This window comes from Nannobrachium achirus, assembly GCF_963921795.1.
Source record: "Nannobrachium achirus genome assembly, chromosome: 1".
Taxonomy (NCBI): domain Eukaryota; kingdom Metazoa; phylum Chordata; class Actinopteri; order Myctophiformes; family Myctophidae; genus Nannobrachium; species Nannobrachium achirus.
The window spans coordinates 38,864,444-38,887,697 of NC_137810.1; the positions used below are offsets into that span (position 1 = coordinate 38,864,444).

The 23,254-nt window shown below is 41.4% G+C and overlaps 1 protein-coding gene across 3 annotated transcripts in view; it reads left to right on the plus strand.

The window, feature by feature from the left end:
• The window catches only part of LOC308293194 (homer protein homolog 3-like), an 87,634-nt gene that overhangs the window by 35,028 nt on the left and 29,352 nt on the right, over positions 1 to 23,254 (plus strand). For all 3 annotated transcript variants that reach the window (XM_080735629.1, XM_080735630.1, XM_080735631.1), the window contains one exon: positions 21,162 to 21,301. In XM_080735629.1, the coding sequence (XP_080591755.1) occupies positions 21,162 to 21,301 (140 nt within the window). The remainder of the gene's footprint in view (positions 1 to 21,161; positions 21,302 to 23,254) is intronic.

Consider the following 23,254-nt stretch of genomic DNA (forward strand, 5'->3'; position numbering starts at 1 on the left):
AGACACATTTCCTTCGTCGGAATAAAAACCAAGAGCGTTGCGGTATGGTTGTGAAGTGTGACCTAATCTCGATTGCTTGTCTGTAAAGTGATCATAAAACTCAGTCTGAGCTGTCTCTGAAGCCATTATGTTCTTGACTTTACGTTCCGGTAAAATCTTCCAATATCAAACATGTTGAATATAAACGTGAGCCTTTTAGTCTTAGTGCACACACTGGTAAGGTAAATCCATTCTGGGTACACTGATGTACAGTACCGGACATAACAGGGAGAATGGGGTATTTTTATGCTGGTCAAGAGCTGCTACTGAAGTACTCTTAACACACCCCATGAAGCCTTGAATACATGGAGATGTATTTGTTTTTGTCGCATTCCTAAGCCAATATTTCAATGACCGGGTCATCATCGGTCAATAGGAGACTCAGTACCGGCAGAGTCTACGGATCAAATTATTGGCTAAGGAATGCAATAAAAACTGTATGTGTGCGCGTGCATAAAACGTTGTAAATAATGGCGATATTGATATTAACCAGCACAATCAACAGAAGGTTCAGTGTAGAGGTGTGTCCTTACAGCCCTGACCATTCATTCATTAGTTTCACATCAATGACTGTCTTATCTACTAATTGATACTAACCAGGCTGTATAGTGTCTGCTCAGCCGTGCGTGCGTGCGTTCCCGTTTCCTCTCTCTTGCTCCCCTCTCCTTTGAGATATTTGTGTCATAATTATGTGTGAAATTTGCATTTCCCCATCCAGTAACTACATTAGGAGCAGTCGGGACACACAGACCTTGTGTTAATTGACAGCAAAGTCATCTGGTCTTACCTAACGGAGAGGTTACATTCAGAGCAGTGCAGAGAAGCCCCACAGGTTTTAAACACATACTGTAAGCATAACGCTGTTGTCGTGTGCTGTACTATATGTCCAAATCTGCTTGTTTTGAGCCACTTGAAAAGGGCATGATGCCTAGGCTAGTAGGCTTATCCTCTTAAATGATGAACACAGAAAAGTTGCATAAGATAAGGTGTGTGTGTGTGTGTGTGTGTGTGTGTGTGTGTGTGTGTGTGTGTGTGTGTGTGTGTGTGTGTGTGTGTGTGTGTGTGTGTGTGTGTGTGTGTGTGTGTGTGTGTGTGTGTGTGTGTGTGTGTGTGTGTGTGTGTGTGTTTGTATCTATCATTTTAAAAATGATTTTAAATAGTGAAAATAGCAGATCTACAAGCACACAACTGTGTTTGTGTAGATTTGTGTAGATTTTCACTAGTTTCATGCGACAGTCTTGTATGATGAAGAATGGCTTTACTTTATGAAAAAAAAACATACAAAATGTGAAACTTGGAGATACAAGGTTTCTGCCCCACAGTGAGGATATCATATGACATCCTTGCATAACAAAAACAACTGATCTAGAAGCTCACGGCTCATTGTGATGGGCTAGGGTTTCCCCACAAAATAGGGAGTCAATTTGGTTTTGCCCCGTCGGCCTGACAGAGACTGGCTGTGACTGGATGGGGACAGATTCAGGGTCTGTGCTCTACTGCTCTTTGAGTCAACCTAGGTACTTTTTGAGGCACACTTAATGTAATGCAAGATTCTTTTTTTTTCTTTCTTTAATGTAATGCCACAACTCCTACAATTCCAAGGGTGTGGGGACTAGGGATGGGACGATATGAAAATTTCATATCACGATCATTGTGACCAAAGAAATCACAAAGAAAAGCTCACAACGCATCCCAAACACGACATGTTGTGAGGTTGTAGATCGGCTATTTTTTGGCAGAGAGATTTGGTAGAGTGTGAAAAAAAAGACTGTATCAGGTACTAACCCGGCCTGAAAGGTTTGAGAGCCACTGCTTTAACTCATTCGTAGTTTACGGCCGAGGAGCCCGAAGATGTTTCTATTAACCAGATTCTAATCACCTCAATACCTGATGGCATCATTTAATGTTCCTATCTGCCTAATGCCAGCCATATACCACAACAGTCAGTCTCAAACTTTTAATTTCAAGGACCACCAGTTTGATATGCACTGGACCACGGACCCCCATTTCATAAATGTTTTTATCTCTGTGGCCCACTGTAAAAATCCTCAATTCTAATATAACTCAGAGTCCACAAATGGAACCAAATGGGTTCCCAGGCGGTTCCAGGAGACAGACTCTCACTTTCTACACAATGTGTCAGAAGTTAGTTTGTTTGTCTGTTGACAGTATTGTGTTGTTGGGATTCTTTAATTTATGATATCATCATTGCAATTATTTATGCATTGTGCCAGAGGAGCCACTTGAAAAGGGCATGATGCATATTAAGAGGCTTATGCTCAATTATGCTAAATGATGAAATACCAAAGAAAAACGTTTTATTTTTTATTTTTTTAGTCTCACAATAAATGTAGCATAACGTGTGTGTGTGTGTGTGTGTGTGTGTGTGTGTGTGTGTGTGTGTGTGTGTGTGTGTGTGTGTGTGTGTGTGTGTGTGTGTGTGTGTGTGTGTGTGTGTGTGTGTGTGTGTGTGTGTGTGTGTGTGTGTGCGCCTGTGCGTGCGTGTGTGTCGAGTACATCAGTACAGTAAAATTGGAAACATATTGAAAATGTTTGGAAGATTTTGAATTATTTCCATTTTCTGGGGAGGGGCGGGGGTTGCTGGCACAAATCATTTTCAGAATGGAGGGTCCGTGGCCAAATATATATCAATTTGGGGGTCCTTGGCATGAAGAAGTTTGAGAACCAGTGCATTATACACACTATAGCAGTGGTCTTCCCATTAACTCTGACAGTGTACACTGGCAGAGATACAGACTTGTAAGGCACTTCACTTGGACATGTTCATTCATGTTGAGTACTAGACATGATGGGACGCTGTTGGTTTTGTCACTTTATTATTTTGTATCACCCTAGAGAGAGACAGCGAGACAGAATGAAGTTCACCTGTTGATAATTAAGTGTGATGATAGCTGTGTGAACGTCATTCTCTCCATCTCTCTCTCTCTCTCTCTCTCTCTCTCTCTCTAATGGTTCTCTATGTCTCTCAGCCAAATACATGCTGTACTCGGTTACAACAATGCAGAACAGTTCATTTTAAAAGGTTTGAGAAAGAAGAAGCAGACTGGATAATGGCAAAGCAGAGGGTGTGTGTGCGCACAAAACTGTGTGTGTGCGTGAGTGTAGGGAGCACATGGTGTGTGTGTATTAGCCAGTTGAAGATAACGGCAAGTTAGGACACAGTGTGCTGCCAACGTGTAATTAACTGTTAGGAGAGTGTTGTCTACGGGTTTCAAGCCCAGTATAGTTGCGTTTTCAAGAAGAGGCACAGGGCAGAATAATGGCGCATATAAAAGAGATGCTGTTCTTTCAGCAGCAGCATTTTAACCATTATTAAATATTTTGGGGCGGCAGTGACAGGTTCGAAGTGTAGCAAGACCTCTTTTGCTGCTGATGGTACCTTGAATAGTCTCTCTCTCTGCTGTCAGTGTGTCGTCGTGTGTGTGTCTGAGAATGTCATGCACATTGTAAAGCACTTTGGATGAAGGGGCCGCTATAGAAATGCTGACCATTTTTTGTCTGAAATGTGACATTGTAGAAAAAGGAGTTGCAGGCTGTTGACAGCAGGTGTACTGTCTGGTATTATTAGTGCTTTCTGGTTCACCAGACTGATGCAGGTGTGCCGTTTATGCTGCAATACATCATTAACGTTTCAAATTCCTTATTCATTTTCACTCAATTTTCCCTGGCAATTTTACATTTTGAACCACATATCATAACAAGACATTGTGTGTACACGCTACACAGCAATGTAAATACACACACTGTAGTGACCTGGTTTGAACCATCGTTATGACAACAACCCAGCCGGGCGGTATCATTGTCTTCATGACAGGGGAAACAATGGCTAAGATTACAGAGTCAAGTTCCCAAACATTATCTCCTTTCACCTCGCTCCACTCCAACGTCTCGCACGCACGCACGCACGCACGCACGCAAGCATGTACGCAAGCATGTACGCAAGGGTTTGGTGTTCTCTTACTTCATTAATAAATTCACTGCAGTGTTTTAGTACTCTAGTACAATGTATCCAGTCAGTGCAGTTGCGGTTTCCCTACGCGTTGATTTGTGGTACACAGCATGACCACCAGACCATGGGCTGCATGTTGTCCTGAGGGCAAGCTGTGATCTGCCAACCGTAGTTACAAAACTGTTACTTTTCAAAGTCAAAAACTACAAAAAGATCTACAAGCTATAAACACGGCCCACTTTGAGCTGCGTTTTGAGCTTGCAGATGATCTTCTACTTGTGATGTTTTGTGTGACGCTGTAGTATGATCAAGTACTAAGTAGGGCATTAATTTATGAAGAAAACACATAAAGTTAGAGTATGGAGATAAGAGGTTTCTGCCTAACAGTGACGATATATTAATGTCCTACTGTACATCATCGTGCTTGAGTGTCGCGCAAAAAGTAGCCAAAATAGCCGATCTATTTTTGCTACTTGGCCTTTGGCCTGACAAAACTTTTAAGTAGTTTGATAAAAAGAAAATGTTAATCCCTTGACTTGAATTGGATCTATAGTGACACCAAGTGACACATACTGACACACACACACACACACACACACACACACACACACACACACACACACAGCTATAGTTAAGGACAGGGTCACATTTATCAGCCAGTCAATTGGCAGTAATTAGCTGTCCAGTCGAGGGCGAGTGGAACCAATCATTAAGTTCTTCTAGGCCTTATCCAATCACAGACCTCTGCCACAAGGTCACCACGGCAACCGGGTGACCCAGTTCAGAGCAGTGGAGCCTGGTTCTGTTCTGTCCACCCATGGAACCGTTACACCCCTTCATCAGCACGCACAAACGCATGCACACACACACGCACGCACGCACGCACGCACGCACACACACACACACACACACACACACACACACACACACACACTCCAGTACACGGCTGAGCAGACACAATGCAGCCTGGTTAGTATCGATTAGTAGATAAGACAAGTCATTGATGTGAAACATAATGAACGAATGTCCAGGGCTAAGGACACACCTCTACACTGAACCTAGTCTACACTGCTCTGTTTTCTCCTTCAAATATTATCTAATCTTAAGTGTGATATCATGTAATGAAATATTGAATAATATTGTTATCAACAGTATAGCCTACAGTATATCTAGAGGACACATGAAGTTAATGGGCTTGGGCCGATATCACAATCTATTTAGCATATAATCGTTGTCGGGCAGAAACCTCTTATCAACCTCTTGTAACTTTTTATTTTTAAACTTTGTTTAGCATTAAAATCAACGTTGCTACAATACAGACAAGTAATAGCTTCCTCCAGTGCAATCCATCAAATACAAAATTTGCTATTAAACGAGTTATCACCAAAAACACTCAAAACATAGAGAACACAGGTTAGATAAACAGTAAAATTATAGAAAAAAACTACAGCAGCCAAACAAAACAACATCAGCCAAACACCACATATCCATGACACAAATAATCTGCATAAGCACAATACCCCTGTCACAGCAAGCCCAGCATATCAACGCTCCACCAGACCTAATGTATCCTTAATCAGAGATGGATTTAAATTCCTTCATAAATTAACGTCCTACGTAATTTAATCATGTTACAGCGTCACACAAAAGTAGCAGATCCGCAAGGGCTTTTGGACATAATGAGCTTTTGGACATATGAGGTATCCTCACAACTTTTATTGTCATAAAAGATATGGACACAGATCTACTGAGTAAAAAATATATATATATGTATACCGGTATATATTTAACAACATTTGCCTTAGCAAGCCTCTAAATTGATGCTACTACCAAGTATGCAGAGAAAGAGGCAGTTTATCATTATACCCATGACCTTTTTTCACAAGGATGAATTCCTCCTATGGGCCTTGAAGCGGGCACATAGGAAGAGGCTCTGGTATGTAAGGATTAGGGCAGTCCGCCTTCTAGTTTATATATAACTCTATGGTTAAAGCATGATTTTCAACCTCAAATCCCAAGGACCCCAGTATGATTTGAATTCGTCTGTATTAGAAGAAATCATTTTCAAAGGGGGTGCTGAGGGTTCTCTTGGGGTTGCTAGTTTAATATATACAAGTGCATATTTTCTTCATTTCATACTAGACTTCCTTTCATTAACACTGAAGTCAAATGAAGTGTGGTTTGTGAATTGAGTGTACTTGTGCATTTTTGGTATTAGGATGTTGAGGATGGTAGATATCGCTGCACATGGACTTTTTGTGTGATGGATAAAGTTACTTAGAATGAATACTTAACCCAAATCACTCAATCAATCACTCTCCTCATGAAACCTTGAATTCATGGAGATTGAGTTTTTGTTTGAGCCAATAATTCAATAGACTATTTGCTGTGCTGTGGAGACCAACAACGTATGGTGTGTGATTCATCATTCTTCTTTGTTACCTTGAAAAATCCATGACAAAAAAAAAACCAATCTATCTAGAGAAGACCACAGTATTCTTAGCTAAGATAAGCAAACTGTCACATAAATCTTTAATGGTCTTTCTGTTTCCTTTATCATTTTATGCACAAACTCTACATATGAAGTTATAATTGCCTCTGGAAACGTGTTCAAGTGACCTGTACCATTTACAGTAGCTGCCTGTGGGATGTTTGTTTGTTTGTTTAGTTTTTACCTTTTGATGTTTTTCACAGTTTTTACTTCCCTTGCCTTGCCGGAATTTGTGGTTTGTTGTTGTTTTTCGTCGATACCTCGACAAGATGGCAGTTATCGCTAGAACTAAAGGGGGTTCTTTTTAGCACGAAGAGACAAGTGACAATTATCACACATGTGTACGTGTGTGATAATTGTCGCTTATTGCCTCTTTGTGCTACAATGAATGTATTCAAGGCTTCATGGAGTGGGTAATTTATAGCAAATAAGTCATATTTTTGGGTTTGAAGTATTCCTTTAAGAAAGTGTATTTTCTGTTTACTGCGACTCGTGCTGCCTGTGATCATTGTCATTCTGCTGGCTCTGTTACCCATTGTCTCTGTCTAGTGGAAACCTCATATGTCCAAAAACTGTTACTCTTTAATTCAAAAACGGCAAAAGTAGTAGATTGACAGGCGTGGGGATCTGCTACCTTTGATCCTCTTGTGTGACGCTGTATAATGATCAATTACGCTGTCAATTTACAAAAATAAAATAAATAAATGTTAGAATATGGAGATAAAAGGCTTCTCCCCACAACTACGCGACAGCATCCTATAGGATGGAGAGACGCCACAGGACCCTGAAAAGAGCATTTATCAATATTTCAAATGGCCTCTGGACAGATTAAGAAAGCCAGCAGATACAGTGTTGCCATGTCTGCATGACCAGACTTTGGGCTTGTTTCTTGTGTAGTTGCTTATTTGAGCTTTCTTTCAATTGATTGTTGTCATTGTTTTGTCTCAAACATTTTCATTTCAAGGACCCCCAAAATTCAAATGTACAGTATTTATCCGTGGAGAATATTTTGCGCAAGGAAAGGGACACCCATGCAAGTTTTGTGTATTTAAAATGAAAAAGTGCTCATGTGGCCTATATAGTTGCTACTTTTGGGCTTGTTTTCATGAACCAGGTTGCTTATTTCTCTCGCAAAGTCTTGCAACAGTGGAAATAGGCCACAGTGTTTTTAAGACACGGTATAAGGTGCAGTGTGTAGGAATGTAAGCTGTGATGCACCCGGCCATGAATTAATGATAAGGGGTTTGGGGTCTCAATGAAAGGAAATCTGTAGCAACTGTAGCTCTGTACAAGACAAGGAAACGAGTGCAGGGCGGCTCTCAGATAAATAAATAAACAGGTTTTAGATGTACTTAGATGGCTCTTGGTGCAGTGATGTCACCATGCTAGTAGGCTCAAAAAGGGTCTGAAAACAACACAAACGCCTCCCTAGCGTCCCTATTGTGTTGGAGACCGATCGGCGAAAATGGCAGATCCACAAGCTCACAATGCGTCAAGTTGTTGCAACGCATTGTGAGCTTCGGTTGGCTATGTTCGTCATAGTCTATATTTAGCGTACATCGAAAACAGGAGGGGGCTTAGTACAGAGCCCGGTGGGACGTTGGTCGGCTTTGTATATACAGGGTTTACATGGTTAATATTTCATGGTTTCTGCTGGTATTTTTTAGCGTCCTGTGCTGTCATTTTACCACCTTTCCCACTGGATGAAAAAATAACTCTTAACACCCTCTAATATTTGTCTCTGTGTGATGTAAACATGACTCCCGGGTTGTCACACTAATTTGCACATTTCTGAGAAATCTTTGGAAATCTTCTAGAGGAACTAAAGAGCTTGAGGGCTCAGCAGTGGAGCTGGAGATCACATGGATTTCAGACACTTTTCTGAGATTAAAGAGTATAATAATGGGTCAAAGTAGCAATAGACATATAAATAACATAACATATTATATGGCTTAAATTGTAAATTGATGTTCAGAAGCATCTTCCATAAAACCCTAATGAATTACTTACTACCCTTTATTCCCGAATACTTTATTAACAGTTTGCAAAAGGTGCAATTATACAGTAATGCTAAAAGGATAACACAAAAGTCCCTGAGGTCCCTTTGTGGTCCTGTGTATCCAATTCATCAATACATATATACAGCACTATACAGGAGATTATCAACACTAGGAGCAGTAAAAGTAACTTTACAGAAAGACAGTGGGCGAAAGTTTCTTTTGGCAAGCTAGATAGAAGACTTTTCCAGGTCCAGGTGCTCAGACAGGTGCTCTTTTATGGTGGTTTTGAAGGAGCGTATGGAGTCCCACTTTTTCATGTGGGGCAGCAACAAAGGATTTCCACTCCTGTCTGTTCTGGGCCAGTGTCTTTATAGCAGGGACTTTCAAACTTTTTTCACTCAGGGCACCTCTGTAAATAAAATTTTCATCCACGGCACCCCTGAATTGCACTGTAAATTTTTAGAAACGTACATCCTATTACGTGATGTAAATATGCACATCTTTCCACCTGAGATACGGTAGGCTATGTCACGGAGAAATATCCGTTTCAGAACTGACTGAAAATAACTTTTATACTTGACGTTTAACCACTTGAACCCCAGCATCCATATTCTGGGGGGAAAGTTCACCAAAAATAGCCGATCTACAAGCTCACAACGCGTCACAACGTGACACATTGTGAGCTTGTAGAACGGCTATAACTCATCAAGTACAGTGCAAATCAGCTTTATAGAACCCCAGGTGTGATGCAGGGTCTTCAGCTCTCCCTCCACTGTCCAACGTGCCTGGTGTTCTTCAGTCGGCTCCTTTTAGGTTGTCAGTCTGAGGGTCAAGTGAAGGGCACTTTGGGTGATGTTGTGCCGCTCTCTAAGGATGACATGCCCAGTCCATTTCCACCCGTAGATATTATTCTGGAACTTCGGTGTGGAAGTTCCATTTCTGTTTCCCACTTCCCAGGCTAATTGTAGCCACGTTGTCCTGTTTACACAGGCTAAGAAGATGTTGGTTGGATATGGTTTTGGGGTCAGAATATTCTCCGTTTTTTCCGTAGGCTTTTGGTTTGAAAGGTTGACAGTTTGTGGAGATCGTTTGCTGTCTTTCTCCAACATTCTGAACCGTATAGCAGGGTAGACAGGAGGACACAGCTCTGGTACGGTCTCAGCTTGGTGATAAAACCCTATATGATCTTGGATGTTTCATAAAAGCGAAGGTTTCTCAAATCATAGATGGGGCGGCCTAGCAAAACCTTACTGCCTGGGGACATTTCACTCACATCTGCCCTAAAATAGATAATACTTTATGTGAACCAGAGGAAACAAATTTACAAGGACAGTAAAGATTACAGCCTTCCTTTTAATCTTTTCAGTACAAAGTAAAAGAGAATTAATTTGAAATTTTTCATAATTAGATTAGAATCCTCTATTATAAAGCCCCCCCCCCCCCCCTGCCTTTTTATAATTGCAAGCAATCTGAAAACAATTGGAAAGGTGTAATTGTATATTGCCTCTGGGCAGCACGTTCCACCCGAGAGAAAAAGAGGGGGAGAGAGAGAGATATTTGCAGATGCTGAATCACCAATTCCTTCTGGGTTTTCATGTGTTTCAAAAGGTTATTATGATCATTACAACCCAGAATATGGAGGGATTTCATCTTCCACAGAGACTCTACACAGCATGGGTGCTGTTTTATTGATGGATCGATAGATTGAACACTTTATTAAGAGGGAGATTCAGGGTATAACAGCAACACAGGATAGGAAGAATAGAGAAACTGTGTGGAATGTAGTAGCAGTGTCCTGGTGTTCAGGAACACTTGAAACAAGCTTGTTTGTCTGGCTTTGGTTTTTGACCTGCTGAGCTGAAAACTACTTCTTCAAGCAACAACAACTCAGCATGTGTAGACAAACATAAGGACTCGAAATGGAAAGGAACCCTGGCAACCGCTCTTTGACACACTGTTGTATTAAGGCAATTTCACACCGCCAACGCTGCGGATATTGCGGACGATTGGCGTGCTTGAAGTGACGCACATACACAGCATCAACTGAAAGCGTTGCGCTGCAGGGAGAACACACAAAAATATGTTTTCACTGCACCCTGACGCCTAGAAATACAACCGTGGGGGGTGCCCGCTGGCCTAGCTATCCCCTATCAATAAAGGTAGAATAAGAAAAGAAATTACTACAACAGTGTTGTATTGGAACACTGTGTTCCAATATAACTAGAAAAGAGTGCTCCTCGGACCACAGGTCTCCGCCAGGCCAGGTTGCCTAGCCATGGCCCGCAAACGTTGGTCATAGCCACTTGGAATGGGATATGAGAAATCAATCTTACATCTTGATCACATGACCCCAGAGCTAGTGTGTACCGAGTTTTGGACATAATCTGTTAGAATAGTAGCAAAAAGTGTGTTTAAAAAAAGAAAAAACGCTGTGTCATGATTTGAGGCATTTTGTTCAAAATGGACCACCCTTAGCCAATCAGGATGGAATATTAAAAATCCGACAGATCTGTCTTGATTAAATTACTATTGAGATGATGTGTAATGATTTTGTGTGATGTTTTGACAAAAACTGTAGGAGTAATATTCAAAAATGTGTTTAAAAAAAGTCTGCCCCCTGTTGAAGCTATAACAGGCCAATGTGAAAAATTGGAGGCAGAGATTCTTCCTTGGTCAGTCTCCGAGGAGCAGTTTCATGCCGATCAGTCCAATGGTGACGAAGATTAGCTGTACACGGACGGACGGACGGACGGACGGACGAACACACACACGCACGCACGCACGCACACACACAGACGGGGGTGAAAACATAGTCTCGGGCACAAGACAATAACAGTTTTAAGTAACGCATCATTCGCAACCACCGTGTTTTAGCCTTTACAGTTGTCTGTCTTAATTAAAAGGAACAGTTTAACATCATCTCTATGATGCCAGTTTACAGAAAGCTAAACCCAGGAGAAAACAAACTCTCTGGAGACTGTCTGTCAGTGAACCAATATTTATCTGACTGGTGAAATAAGCTTGCAAACTGTACTGCACTGAGTTAGAAATATGCTCATGGCCTCTTCTCTTCTCTTCTCTTCTCTTCTCTTCTCTTCTCTTCTCTTCTCTTCTCTTCTCTTCTCTTCTCTTCTCGTCCCCTGTGCCTTCGGTGTTGCATCATGGAAACTTCTCATCTCTCAGCTGTCCCAGGTGAGTTTGGACCCCCTCCTCTCCCCCTCTCCCCCGTCCCCAGGCAGACACAGGAAGTGGGGGTCATGCTATTAGAGCTCTCTTGTTGTAAACGTATTTCCCAGAACCCCCCTCTGCCTGCATAATGGATCTTCTCTGGGATTTCAGGGTTCAACATCGTTACTTGAACTTGCTCCGTGTTCAATAATGTAGTCGCTGCGTGATAAAAGTCGACTTCAAAACGCTGGCGGACACTTGCTGGCGGGGAGCAGTGTAAACGACGTGAAGAAAATAATAAAACAACACATTTGCAGTGCTGGAAGAAGTACTCAGATTCTTTGCTTCAGTGAAAGTAGTAATACCACAACATAAACATTCTCTGGTACAAGTAAAAGGCCTGTATTCACAATTGTACTTCAATAAAATTACGTATTAAGTATTGGCATCAATATATACTTGCACTGCAGTGCAAAAGTAAAAGTTCTCATATGAATGGCACATTTCACAATTTCTTTAATATATGTCAAACGTTTCAAAAAGTAGATACAGTAACTAAATGCTCACAACGTGTTTTGAGCTAGCAGATCGGCTATTTTAAAATAGCGGAAGAATAGTTTAAGTCGTTAATGTATGTATTCAATTGTAATAAGAATCTAAATCTACAAGTAACTACTGTAGTAACTAAAGTTTTCTAAACTGTAGTGGAGTCTAAAGTACAATATTTGCCTCTAAGATGTAGAAGTATAATTTATCGAAACTTTTAAATATTCAGTAAAAGTACTTCAAAATGTTACTAAGTACAATCGTCTCATTTTGGTGGAAACCTCATTATGTCCAAAACAGACAGTCAAATTCAGATATGGCAAAAGTAGCAGATCTACGAGCTCAAAACACGTTCCTTCGCACCACGTTTCGAGCTTGTTACCACTGACAGAGGGAGCTTTTAGAGGAGTTCTTATCAGCTCAGACTAATTAGCAGATTGTGTCGGTCATTGGCACACATCAGGTTTCTGTTTCTCCGCCCGGCTATGACTCGTTGGTCAAAGACGAGAGAAGGGGACGGGAAACGTTTGTACATTTGTAATCCCATATATGAGTTAAACATGATGCCGAGTATGAATAATTCACGCCTGAGGCGAGCCTGCTGACTTTGGTCTCCAGCTTTGATTTCTCCCTCCTCTTCTGTGGATGACTGTCTCTCTCCTCTCCTCTCCTCTCCTCTCCTCTCCTCTCCCTTCGTTTTTGAGCGCCTGCATCAAGTTGACTGTGTGTTTTCATAAATGAATTTCATCCCACACCCTCACTGTGGGCAGAAACCTTGTATCTCCATATTTCAAAGCTTCTTTTCGTAAATGAATGCCATACTTTGTTGTACATGAGTGTCACGCAAAAGTAACGAAAATAGCCAATCGAAAAGTGAAATGGTTAAGTGTGACTTAACGTTTGATAAATATATTTGAAACAACGAAAAGTATTAACAAGAGCTTGTAACCCCATTTCCTGAAAAGTAACGGTTTTGGACATCCACAAGACGTCGAAGATATTGTTGGTGTCGAGCAGAAACCTCTCATGTCCATATTCAAACTTCTGATTCTTTTTTGTAAATGATCACCCTGCTTGATCATACCACATCATACCACCGCCACACAAAAGCATCAGAAGCAGCGGATCCGTTCGTGCCGTGTTTCGAGCTTGTCGACCTGCTACTTATTTTTTTACATTTGAAAAGTAACAGTTTTGGACATACAAGGTTTCCGCCCGACAGAGACGATAAGCATGCGCTCGCTAAAGATAGCCAGAGAGCATTGCAGGCGGGCTGGAGAAAACAAAGCACATGTCCTCAGGGGGAACAGAGGCAGGCTGAGTAGGATGGAATTAATAATACACACATCTTCTACTGCTGCTGCTGCTGCCAAGGCCGCTGTGTAGGACACACTGTATAACCCTAACTGTAGAGCAGGGGGTCCGGGACCCCTAGGGGGTCCTCAGAGTTACTACAGGGGGTCATCCAAATCTTTGTGTGATAGAAACTTGTTTTTTTTCTTTTCCTTTTTTATATTAACCACTTGAACCCTAGAGTCCATATTCTGAGAACTTTAGACAAAAATAGCAGATCTACAAGCTCACAACGCCTCGTGCTGCGAGGCATTGTGAGCTTGTAGATCGGCTATTTTCGGCAAAGAGCTTTGGTGTAGAGGGGAAAAAGAGCAGACTAAGAGTACAGAGTAAGACTATAGAGTGAAAAGTCAAGTTTATTAAGTGTTGACGTTTCAAGTGGTTAAATAAAAACAGACATTAACATGTCACTATCCAAATCCGAATCCAAAATACACTGATGATCGTGTTGTCAAACAATGGAACTATGGAAACTATGAACAGATTGTGGGCGTCCCGGTTTCATCTCTCTCTCAACTAAGGGGTCCTTGACCTGCAAACGTTGAAGACCCTTGAGAGAGAGAGAGAGAGAGAGAGAGAGAGAGAGAGAGAGATATGTACTTGAGGAAATATATCAGCCTTTGATTTCCTTTTGATTTCCCTTTTTTTTTTTGGAACGGGCTGGAACTGGCTTGTAGCCTCTTATTGCGATAAATTGTAGAGAAATCTGTGAGGCATGAAACCTGCGTTGGTTTTGAGGCCAAGAGAGACAGAGACATCAGAGCCTAAAGGTCGGACAGATGTTGGTAAACTAAACCGTTTGTGTGTTGTCGTCGCATCAACCTACAGTGCTGAAGAACTATGATACGTTTAACAAGTCATAATAAGGGTGCAACACTTAATCAAACTAACAATTAAAAATAATTATTGAGTTTAATGAAATATTACTATTTTCACTAAAATAGGTCTTAAAGATGGGGTGCCATGATTTTCCCCTCACATGATTATCTACTATTTATTTCCAAAAACGTGTACAGAAAGAGTTAAAATTATGTTTTTATGTGGCCACACCCACCAGTTCATTGGTATGCGTGGTTGTCATGGTGGGTGGTGACCCAGCTGAAGTTAGCCACACCCACATGTGTTGGGTGAATGGTCATTAGGGGAGGGGTTGATTCTATGATGTAATAAGTATGGGTGTTTTTGGAACGGCACGTCTGACCCAGCAGGTGGCATCCTCCAGCTAAAAACCCAAATAAAAAGAGAATGCATAATTGCTCATAACAACCACACCAGGGGGTCTAATGAAGTACTGTCAACCTCCTAGACACATGAAAACCAGAAAAAGTACAAAACTATGGCACCACCTCTAACACAAATTGGATGCCATTTAAAAAATGGTGACTTACTGCTGAACTGCCACGATTTAGTACTAACGTGCACAATAGTGCACGGAACATGCACAGCCATGGACAGATCATGCACCACGTGTGTGCACGCCGTTCACAGCTTTCAAACAAAATCATGAGATTGCAGCCATCATGTTTTCTTCAAATGTAAACAAACATGGCTGCCATGTTTGAAAGATGGGGTTGGTCTGGGGGTCAAACGTGTATTTTCGCGATCGCGATCATGCCTAGTAGATAGGCATCTACCTAATGCAATTTGGGTCCCAACTCGGGAAACTCCGGCCGTGGCGTCCTCTAACAACGGGAATGACTTGGGAAACTCGGGATAGAGCATTCTATTTAAGTAGTTAATCAGACTAATCAATTTAGTCAAATATATAAAAATCGATAAAATATATATTTTTTCACAACATTGATATGTTGTTACATTATATTGATTATTCAATCGATTACTTTTTTGATTCATCAAAAAGGAATGCATAGAATAATCACTAAGAGGAATAAAGGATAGGTGCAGCCCTATATCAGTCATATCATATCAGTCGTGTCCAAGAGATGCTCAAATGATGCAGACAAACATCCAACCATGCAAACGAGTCTAATCAAGTGTAATAAATGTATGCACTTGTCGTGCACTGCACACACTACACACATACTCATGCTTATGTTTATACGCTGTACACCAGACCCGTTGAAGGACTGAGTAACAATATTGTTTGATCTGGGCGCATGTGTACACTACACTGTGCACCTTCAAAGCACCTCAAAGAGTGCTATGATTAATGTACATAATTAGCTATTCTTTACTAAGACTGTATCAAGTACTTGTCCGTTTTACCAATTATAGAGGGTTTCAAATGGTACCGGATATGCAGCTCAGCAAATAAAAGGTGACTTGATCCCAGCGCATGATGGAGGATAATTTCAGGATACATTTAAATCTCCATGATAAGATTATGACAAGAGTGTTTTTCATCACGATAAATGATAATAATGATTATCGTCCCATCCCTAACTACAAGCTCACAACACATTTTATTGAATAAAATGTGTTTTATTGAATACAATTATTAACAGTTTGTACTTTACAGATATACAGTACAGTTATACTATAATGCTAAAAGGATAACACGAAAAAGCCCGACAGCTTGTTTACATTGTGGTCATGTGTATTCAATTCATCAAGACATATGATTGAAGACATACAATACTCCACAGGGCGACATGCAAAAGGGAGAGGTTGCGCCATGTCTTGGCCATCTTGCCAGTGATGTATATCGGACCAGTTACCCATATATAGAGACCCCTGGTACCCATATATGGAGATCCATATACTGTATATATATATATATATATATATATATATATGTATATATACTCAGTTATTCATTATGTGAAAGTTCTATGACATCTGACATCATACATACAATCCCTTTTATGCCCCTACATGGAGATCCCCCACACATTTATGGGTTGTCTTGGCCATATGGACTTCATATGGATTCTGTTAGTGTGGTATGTGGCCGATGTGGCCTCCATATATGGGCATTCCCATATGAAGTCCTGTTAGATATGGGCTTAATATTGATGACATCAGGGATCTCCATGTATGGGCATAAAAGGGATTCTGTTAGTGTGGTCTCCCTGACATCACAGTGACGTCAGAGCATGATTTCAGAGCCTCTTTGGTTATTGATTTTGTTAATACCTCTGAAATGACAATTTAAACATTGGCCAAATTGTCAAATATTAGAGGCAGAAATTGTGAAAATAGCAGATCTACGTGCTGCGAGGCGTTGTGAGCATGTAGATCTGCTATTTTCACAATAGAAACGTGTTATACAAAATTCGTCAACTCTTAGTGCTCGTCAGGGTGGGGGGGTCCCCAGTTAAAATATGATTATTTTGGGGGTCACAGCCTGAAAAGGTTGAGAACCACTGTCATACACTACCTCTCTTTAGGCATTGCGCATAGGAGTAAGCGACTTGTTATTGAGCTGAATTATTGTTGTATAGTCCTGGAAATCGTGTTAAATATTCTGGAAAAGTTTTGGAAAAGTTTTGGAAATTAATTGGTAAAAATGTGTGGGAACCCTGATCAATACAAGGAACAGTAGAACTTCTGCTATTGTTGTCTAGCAGAATATGGATGCTGGGGTTCCAGGGGTTCATCTTCAGCCATAACAAACACGACAGTCTGTGTTTGCGCGGACAGAGAATCCTCAGATAACCTGAGCCAGTCTTCCTTTGAATGTAAATCCCATTAGCATTCATGAGCCATCTGCTGTACTGCAGCACAAGATAGCACTCTGACCAGCTGGGCTTCCTCCTCAGAACCATACACTCATATTAGTATGACTAATATAACTGTATGCTTGGAACGATAGCTTATATAGAGTTATAGCTTATAGCTTATGTAGATTATATATCTATAGATTTATAGCTAGCTTATGAAGAGTTATATGTATACAGAGCAGAGGTTCTCATAGAGGGGTCTGGGGACCCTCAAGGGTCTTGAGGGGAGGTTCCAGGGGGGGTCCCCAGCTATATGATTGATAGATAAGAACCATATAGACCCGTACAGGTCTGTAGCTCTGAGAGTGTACAAATGGATCCAAATGTACCCTGTTATGGGTCCATTTGCTACCGAGCAGATAGCTGAGTCGGTATGGCTCTCGCCTTTTGCATCATATGATGCATCATGCTGCATCATATGATGCAAAATGCATCACTAGATTGAACACAAAAAAGAACTCAGGATTGTGTTGGTCGTGTCCCAAACAACAATAAAATAAGATCTGGTTGTCCCAGAGGTGAAGTGGGCCTTTAAGGTCATGGGCACCACCAACTCAGTGTGTGAGTAGCATGGTTTGGGGTGCTCGGCAAGGCCTGTGCTAACTAAGTGCGGGTAGCTGATGGTAGGCGTGGCGCTCCACCTCAGCAGTCCATCTCCCAGGGATCTAGCGCGTTTTAACAGGGATAGATGTATCGGCTGATACCGACAATAAGCCTCTCCGACCTACTTACGTTGTGTGGCATAAAATCATGTTAAATTGGAGATACAAGTTTTCTGTCTAGCTACAATGTCTACAGCTACAATGCTGTTGCTGTCGGGCAGAAATCGCTTATCTCCATAATTACATTTTTTGTGTTTTTATTTTTGTAAATTAATGCCCTACTTTGTCATATTACAATGTCACGTAAGTAACAGTTTTGGACATATGATGTTTCCCCTTTACAGAGACTATATACTGTAACGGTATAGCAAGAACAGACATACAGTAGATGCTGTGACTGTCTTGTCTTGCTGAAGGCGTCTAATGCGTCGGGCCAATGAATATGGAATGTAAATGTTGCTTACAGCACACCGCCATGCTTTCAGTCTGCTCCAGGGGATTGACTGTTGTTGTTGATTGGAATCCACGCCACTCACTGACTGAAGCCAGCGCATGCAGCCCAGATTTGTCTAGTAATGGAGAACTTGTCGTAGTGCAATGTTGCTGCAAAACCGAGCAATCTTCAGAAGTCTGGATTAATACATTATTTAGTGTGTGCTCTCCAAGCATCTGCAAGATTCAAGATTCAATAATTTATTTGCAAAACAACTTTTAACATTTGGTTTGGAATATGTTTCGCTGTTTTCAGAAATAACAGTAATAAACATACCAGTAAGACTCCCTAATCGGGAGATAAGCGACCGTTGGTCGCTTATCTCCACAAATAGGCCAAAAGTTTGTTTTACCAATTATCAAGACATACGGGCAGTTGACAGTTTGCCATGGTTACTCATTGAAGTTGAATCTCCATATATGGAGATAACCTATGCATCACACTAAGTCTGACCTCACCAGCCCATATTTGGGCATGAGCAACTTATGTCTCCATATATGGAGATATGATGACATCACACAGTCCTCAGCCGATGATGTGGCGTGATGTCATACAATACACAAACGAGCCCTACAGTATAAAGGGGCAATTCTTGCCAGGAAAGAAGCATTTCTTCGACTCAGACCTTATCGCCAGCTTATCTAACATATCATTTTCCGAATGTCTGTCTGTCTGAGTGTCTGTCTGTCTGTCTGAAACCGCGTTTCTCATCAGTGGCTGGAGCAATTGATCTGAAATCGCATCACCATCAGCATATGAACACACCTGACATAACTGTGAAGCCCGTTTGTCACTTTCACAAATCGTATGCTGTATAATTGCATTTTTATCGTGTATCTATATCTATTTAGCCTACAGTACCTTTTGTCACCACACATGTTAAGGGAGGGGCGCTGTTGTTCAGGCCATGCACAATCACACACAAACCCACACACACACACACACACACACATGGGGGGGGGGGGGGGAGTGTGTGTGTGTGTGCAGGCGGGCAGGCGGGCGGGCGGGCGGGCGGGGGGGGGGTTCTGGCCCTGTTACATATGTTGTCCAAAATCATGCAGATCGGTACACAGTATCTCTGTAGCCGTTAAATGGAAAGGGTATTTCTTACATTGATGCTCCTACATATTAGCATGCAAGCACCAGTTAAAGTTACTTTCCATCCCTCATATACTGTGTGCACAGTGCACATCCCATAATCCACACACTGCACATCATTTCGGAGCTCATATCTTTGAACGGGTAAGGGCTAGTCTCCACAAATAGGCCAAAAGTTTGTTTTACCAATATAAGAGTTGGTTGCTAGGGTAAAAAACATGGTTGCTATGGTAAACAGTTGGTTGCTAAGGTAAAAAAGACATGGTTGCTATGGTAAACAGTTGGTTGCTAGGGTAAAGAAATAATTGCTATGGTAAACAGTTGGTTGCTAGGGTAAAAAAACATGGTTGCTATGGTAAACAGTTGGTTGCTAGGGTAAACAGTTGGTTGCTAGGGTAAAACCATGGTTGCTAAGGTGGTTGCTAACGTACACTAACAGACCAGCAACAACAGACTGTTGCCACAGCAACGTACACAAAGGTTCATACTGATGTCAGCAGTGTGATGTCATACTGATGCAGAGATATGAGCAGGGCAAAGGTGTGACGTGTGACGTGACGGACGGCCGGTGGAGGTTTTGATACTAAACTGCGACCTTACGGTCGCAATTAACCACAGTTCTGGTGTTAATACTGCGTTCTTTTACACAAAGTGAGACCGCTCCAGATTCCTGTCTCCCAAACTGTGGAATAACTCCCCAATGCAGTCAGACCTGCAGACTCACCCACTCCCAAGGTTGCAGGGGGTCCCTAGCAAAAGCAGTTAATACAGCATCACAATCATTTTAACAACTTTATCCATTTCAATGGTTGGCTATTCAAAAGTAGCAGATCTACAAGCTCACAGCGTGTCACTTCGTGCCTCGCTGCAAGCTTGTCCATCTGCTATTTTTTAAGATTCCTTTGAAAAACATTGGAAATGTTGGGAAATTTTGAATAATTTATATATATACTTTTTAATAATATCTGTTCTGGGGGGGTCCCTGGCACAAAATATTTTCAGATGTGGGTCAATACCTCAAATACATTTTGATTGAGAACTACTGAAGTAGATCATTTCATGATGGTGATGCAGGATTCCCACGGTCATGAAATTCCTGGAAATATTTTGAAATTAGATTTTTTTTTTCCAGTACTGGAAAAGTTTTGGAATTGATCAAGGGTCCTGGAAGGTCCTGGAAAAAATAGCCATGCATTGTCTTTGGTTATTGATTTTGTTAATACCTCTGAAATGACAAATTAAACATTGGCCAAATTGTCAAATATTAGAGGCAGAAATTGTGAAAATAGCCGATCTACATGCTCACAACCACGTGAGGCGTTGTGAGCTTGTAGATCGGCTATTTTCACAATAAAACCATGTTATACAAAATTCCTCAACTCTTAGTGCTCCTCAGGGTGCCGGAGTCCCCAGTTCAAATAGACTACGGCTATGATTATTTCGGGGGTCACGGCCTGAAAAGGTTGAGAACCACTGCCATACACTACCTGTCTTTGGGCATTGTGCATAGGAGTAAGCGACTTGTTATTGAGCTGAATTATTGTTATAAAGTCCTGGAAATCGTGTTAAATATTCTGGAAAAGTTTTGGAAATGAATTGGTAAAAATGTGTCGGAACCCTGGTGATGGGCCTGTACCCTTCTACTGTAAAGTAAACGCAGAGTCATGCCAGCTGTTCATTGACTCGGCACGTACCCGTGGGTGTGTTTTGTGCTTCAGGAGCTGTCTGAGGACCGCCACTCCCCGCCCCTCCTGACGGTCAACGGTCCAGGGGAACTGGACAAACTGGTGCGCAGTAAGAGCGCCGAGGTGGAGCTGACCTCCGAGAAGGAGAGGATCAAGAAGATGTTGTCAGAAGGGTAAGAATAAAGAAATACTCCATGGAACTGGTTTTCATCAAGACTAGGGGTGTGGGAAAGGTGAGCTTCTGATCATCCTTAGTTCTAGTGATCATAACCACACTCTTTTTTTGAGTTGAACTTTATCTCAAACAACAAGCCATATTTGTAACACTTTTGGTGTCAACCCTGAGTTTCCCGAGTTTATATACTGTAGGTACCCTACCTGTGCCAACCCAGAGTTTCCCGAGTTTGGGCAAAAAAAAAAAAAAAAACGATCGCGAAATTGCATGTTTAACCCCCATAACAAACCCCATCTTTCAAACATGGCAGCCATTTTTCTTTACATAATGTAAAAACATAATGGCTGATATCTCATGAATGCCTTAATGGATTTCCAAGCAGATTTTTTTGTTTGAAAGCTGTGAACAGCGTGCACATACGTGGTGCATGATCTAGGCATGGGAGTGCGTGCACTATGAATTACATGGAAGTCTATGGAGACCATGGCATCTTGGACTTTTAAAGAGATTTAATTGATAGCAACAAGACAGTTAAGCAGACTCTGAGTAGCTGCTGTGTATATGGAAACAACTAAATAAGCATAAATCGGGTGTTTACATTTTTCATTCAAGACTCAAGAGATTTAAATCCAGTCCTATATATAGCTGTGGCCATCATTTGAAGTGTTAAACACTGCTGTAGTGCCCCTTATGTGTGCAATTGTTGTTTTTGTTTTGTTTTTGGTGTGACTATTCCCATATGGCAGGCAGGCTCCTGAACAGTGTTTGTGCCAAGTTTTGTGTGGATCAGAGCAACAGTGCTCCTCGTACGACCGGATGTTTTGTCTGTTTAATTTATGTATTTCATTAGCTATAGGCCTACTATGTATTAAAAATGAAATCTTAAAGTTGAAATTATTATTTCCTTATTCTTTTATGCCGTTGCCGCCCTGGCTTTTTGCCTTTGTGCCCTCAGAAACAAATGGACAACACCAAAAAGGCTAAGTGGCCTTGCCCCTAAAATGATTAAAGTTTCAGTGCTGATTTGTACTGACTGTAGTTGTAATGATCGTTAAAGCTTTCATCATTATTTATGATCCGCACGGCTCACTGTGGCTGCAAACCCTCAGTGAGCCAGCCGAGTTGTATTGCACGCGTATGTGATCTGAAACCGGATTGTAGATCAGCCAGCTGGAGTCAGTCGAGGCCGATGGTTAGCATTAATTCTCCTCTAGCGCAGTTCTTTGCAACCTGTGGGTCAGTGGGGGTCCCCAAATGATTTTGGGGGGGGTCCCCTGATGATTAACATAATGTGCAACATTGTTACAGTAAACAAACCAACATAAAGTTTAAAGGTAGGCTAAGTTTCAGTTTTCATGTAGGCGACATGTGGGGGCCCTCCTCCAATCATGATTAAGTGGGGGAAGGCCTTGGTGCGCATAAGGCCAGCCCCCACTCGACCATGATTGGAGGAAGGCCCCACTCTTATCCTGATTGGAGGAAAACCTGTCTCCTCCAACAAAACTGAAACTGCTTTTTTTCTCCTCACAGGGGATAAGTCTGAAGTCCAAATATGGACCAAACGCTCTATAGTATCTAGTATCAGAACATAGACCCATTTTGTTATTATTTTAATTAAATGAAATCACTTAGCCTACCTATATCTGCACATTTTTAAAGTGACAATGTTTTTAATACCTGTAAAATGACAAATTAAACATTGGCCAAGTTGTCATTATTAGAGGCAGACATTGTGAAAGTATCCGATCTAGATCTGCTATTTTCAAAATAGAACCGTGCTGTAATGCCGCAACTCCTACAACTCCAAGTGCTCGTCAGGGTGCGGAGTCCCCAGTTCAAATGTGATTATTTGGGGGGTCGCGGCCTGAAAAGGTTGAGAACCACTGCTCTAGTGCAATGCTTTGCAACCTATTTTGAGCTCTGAACTTGTATTTTGAACAATCTTCCAGGA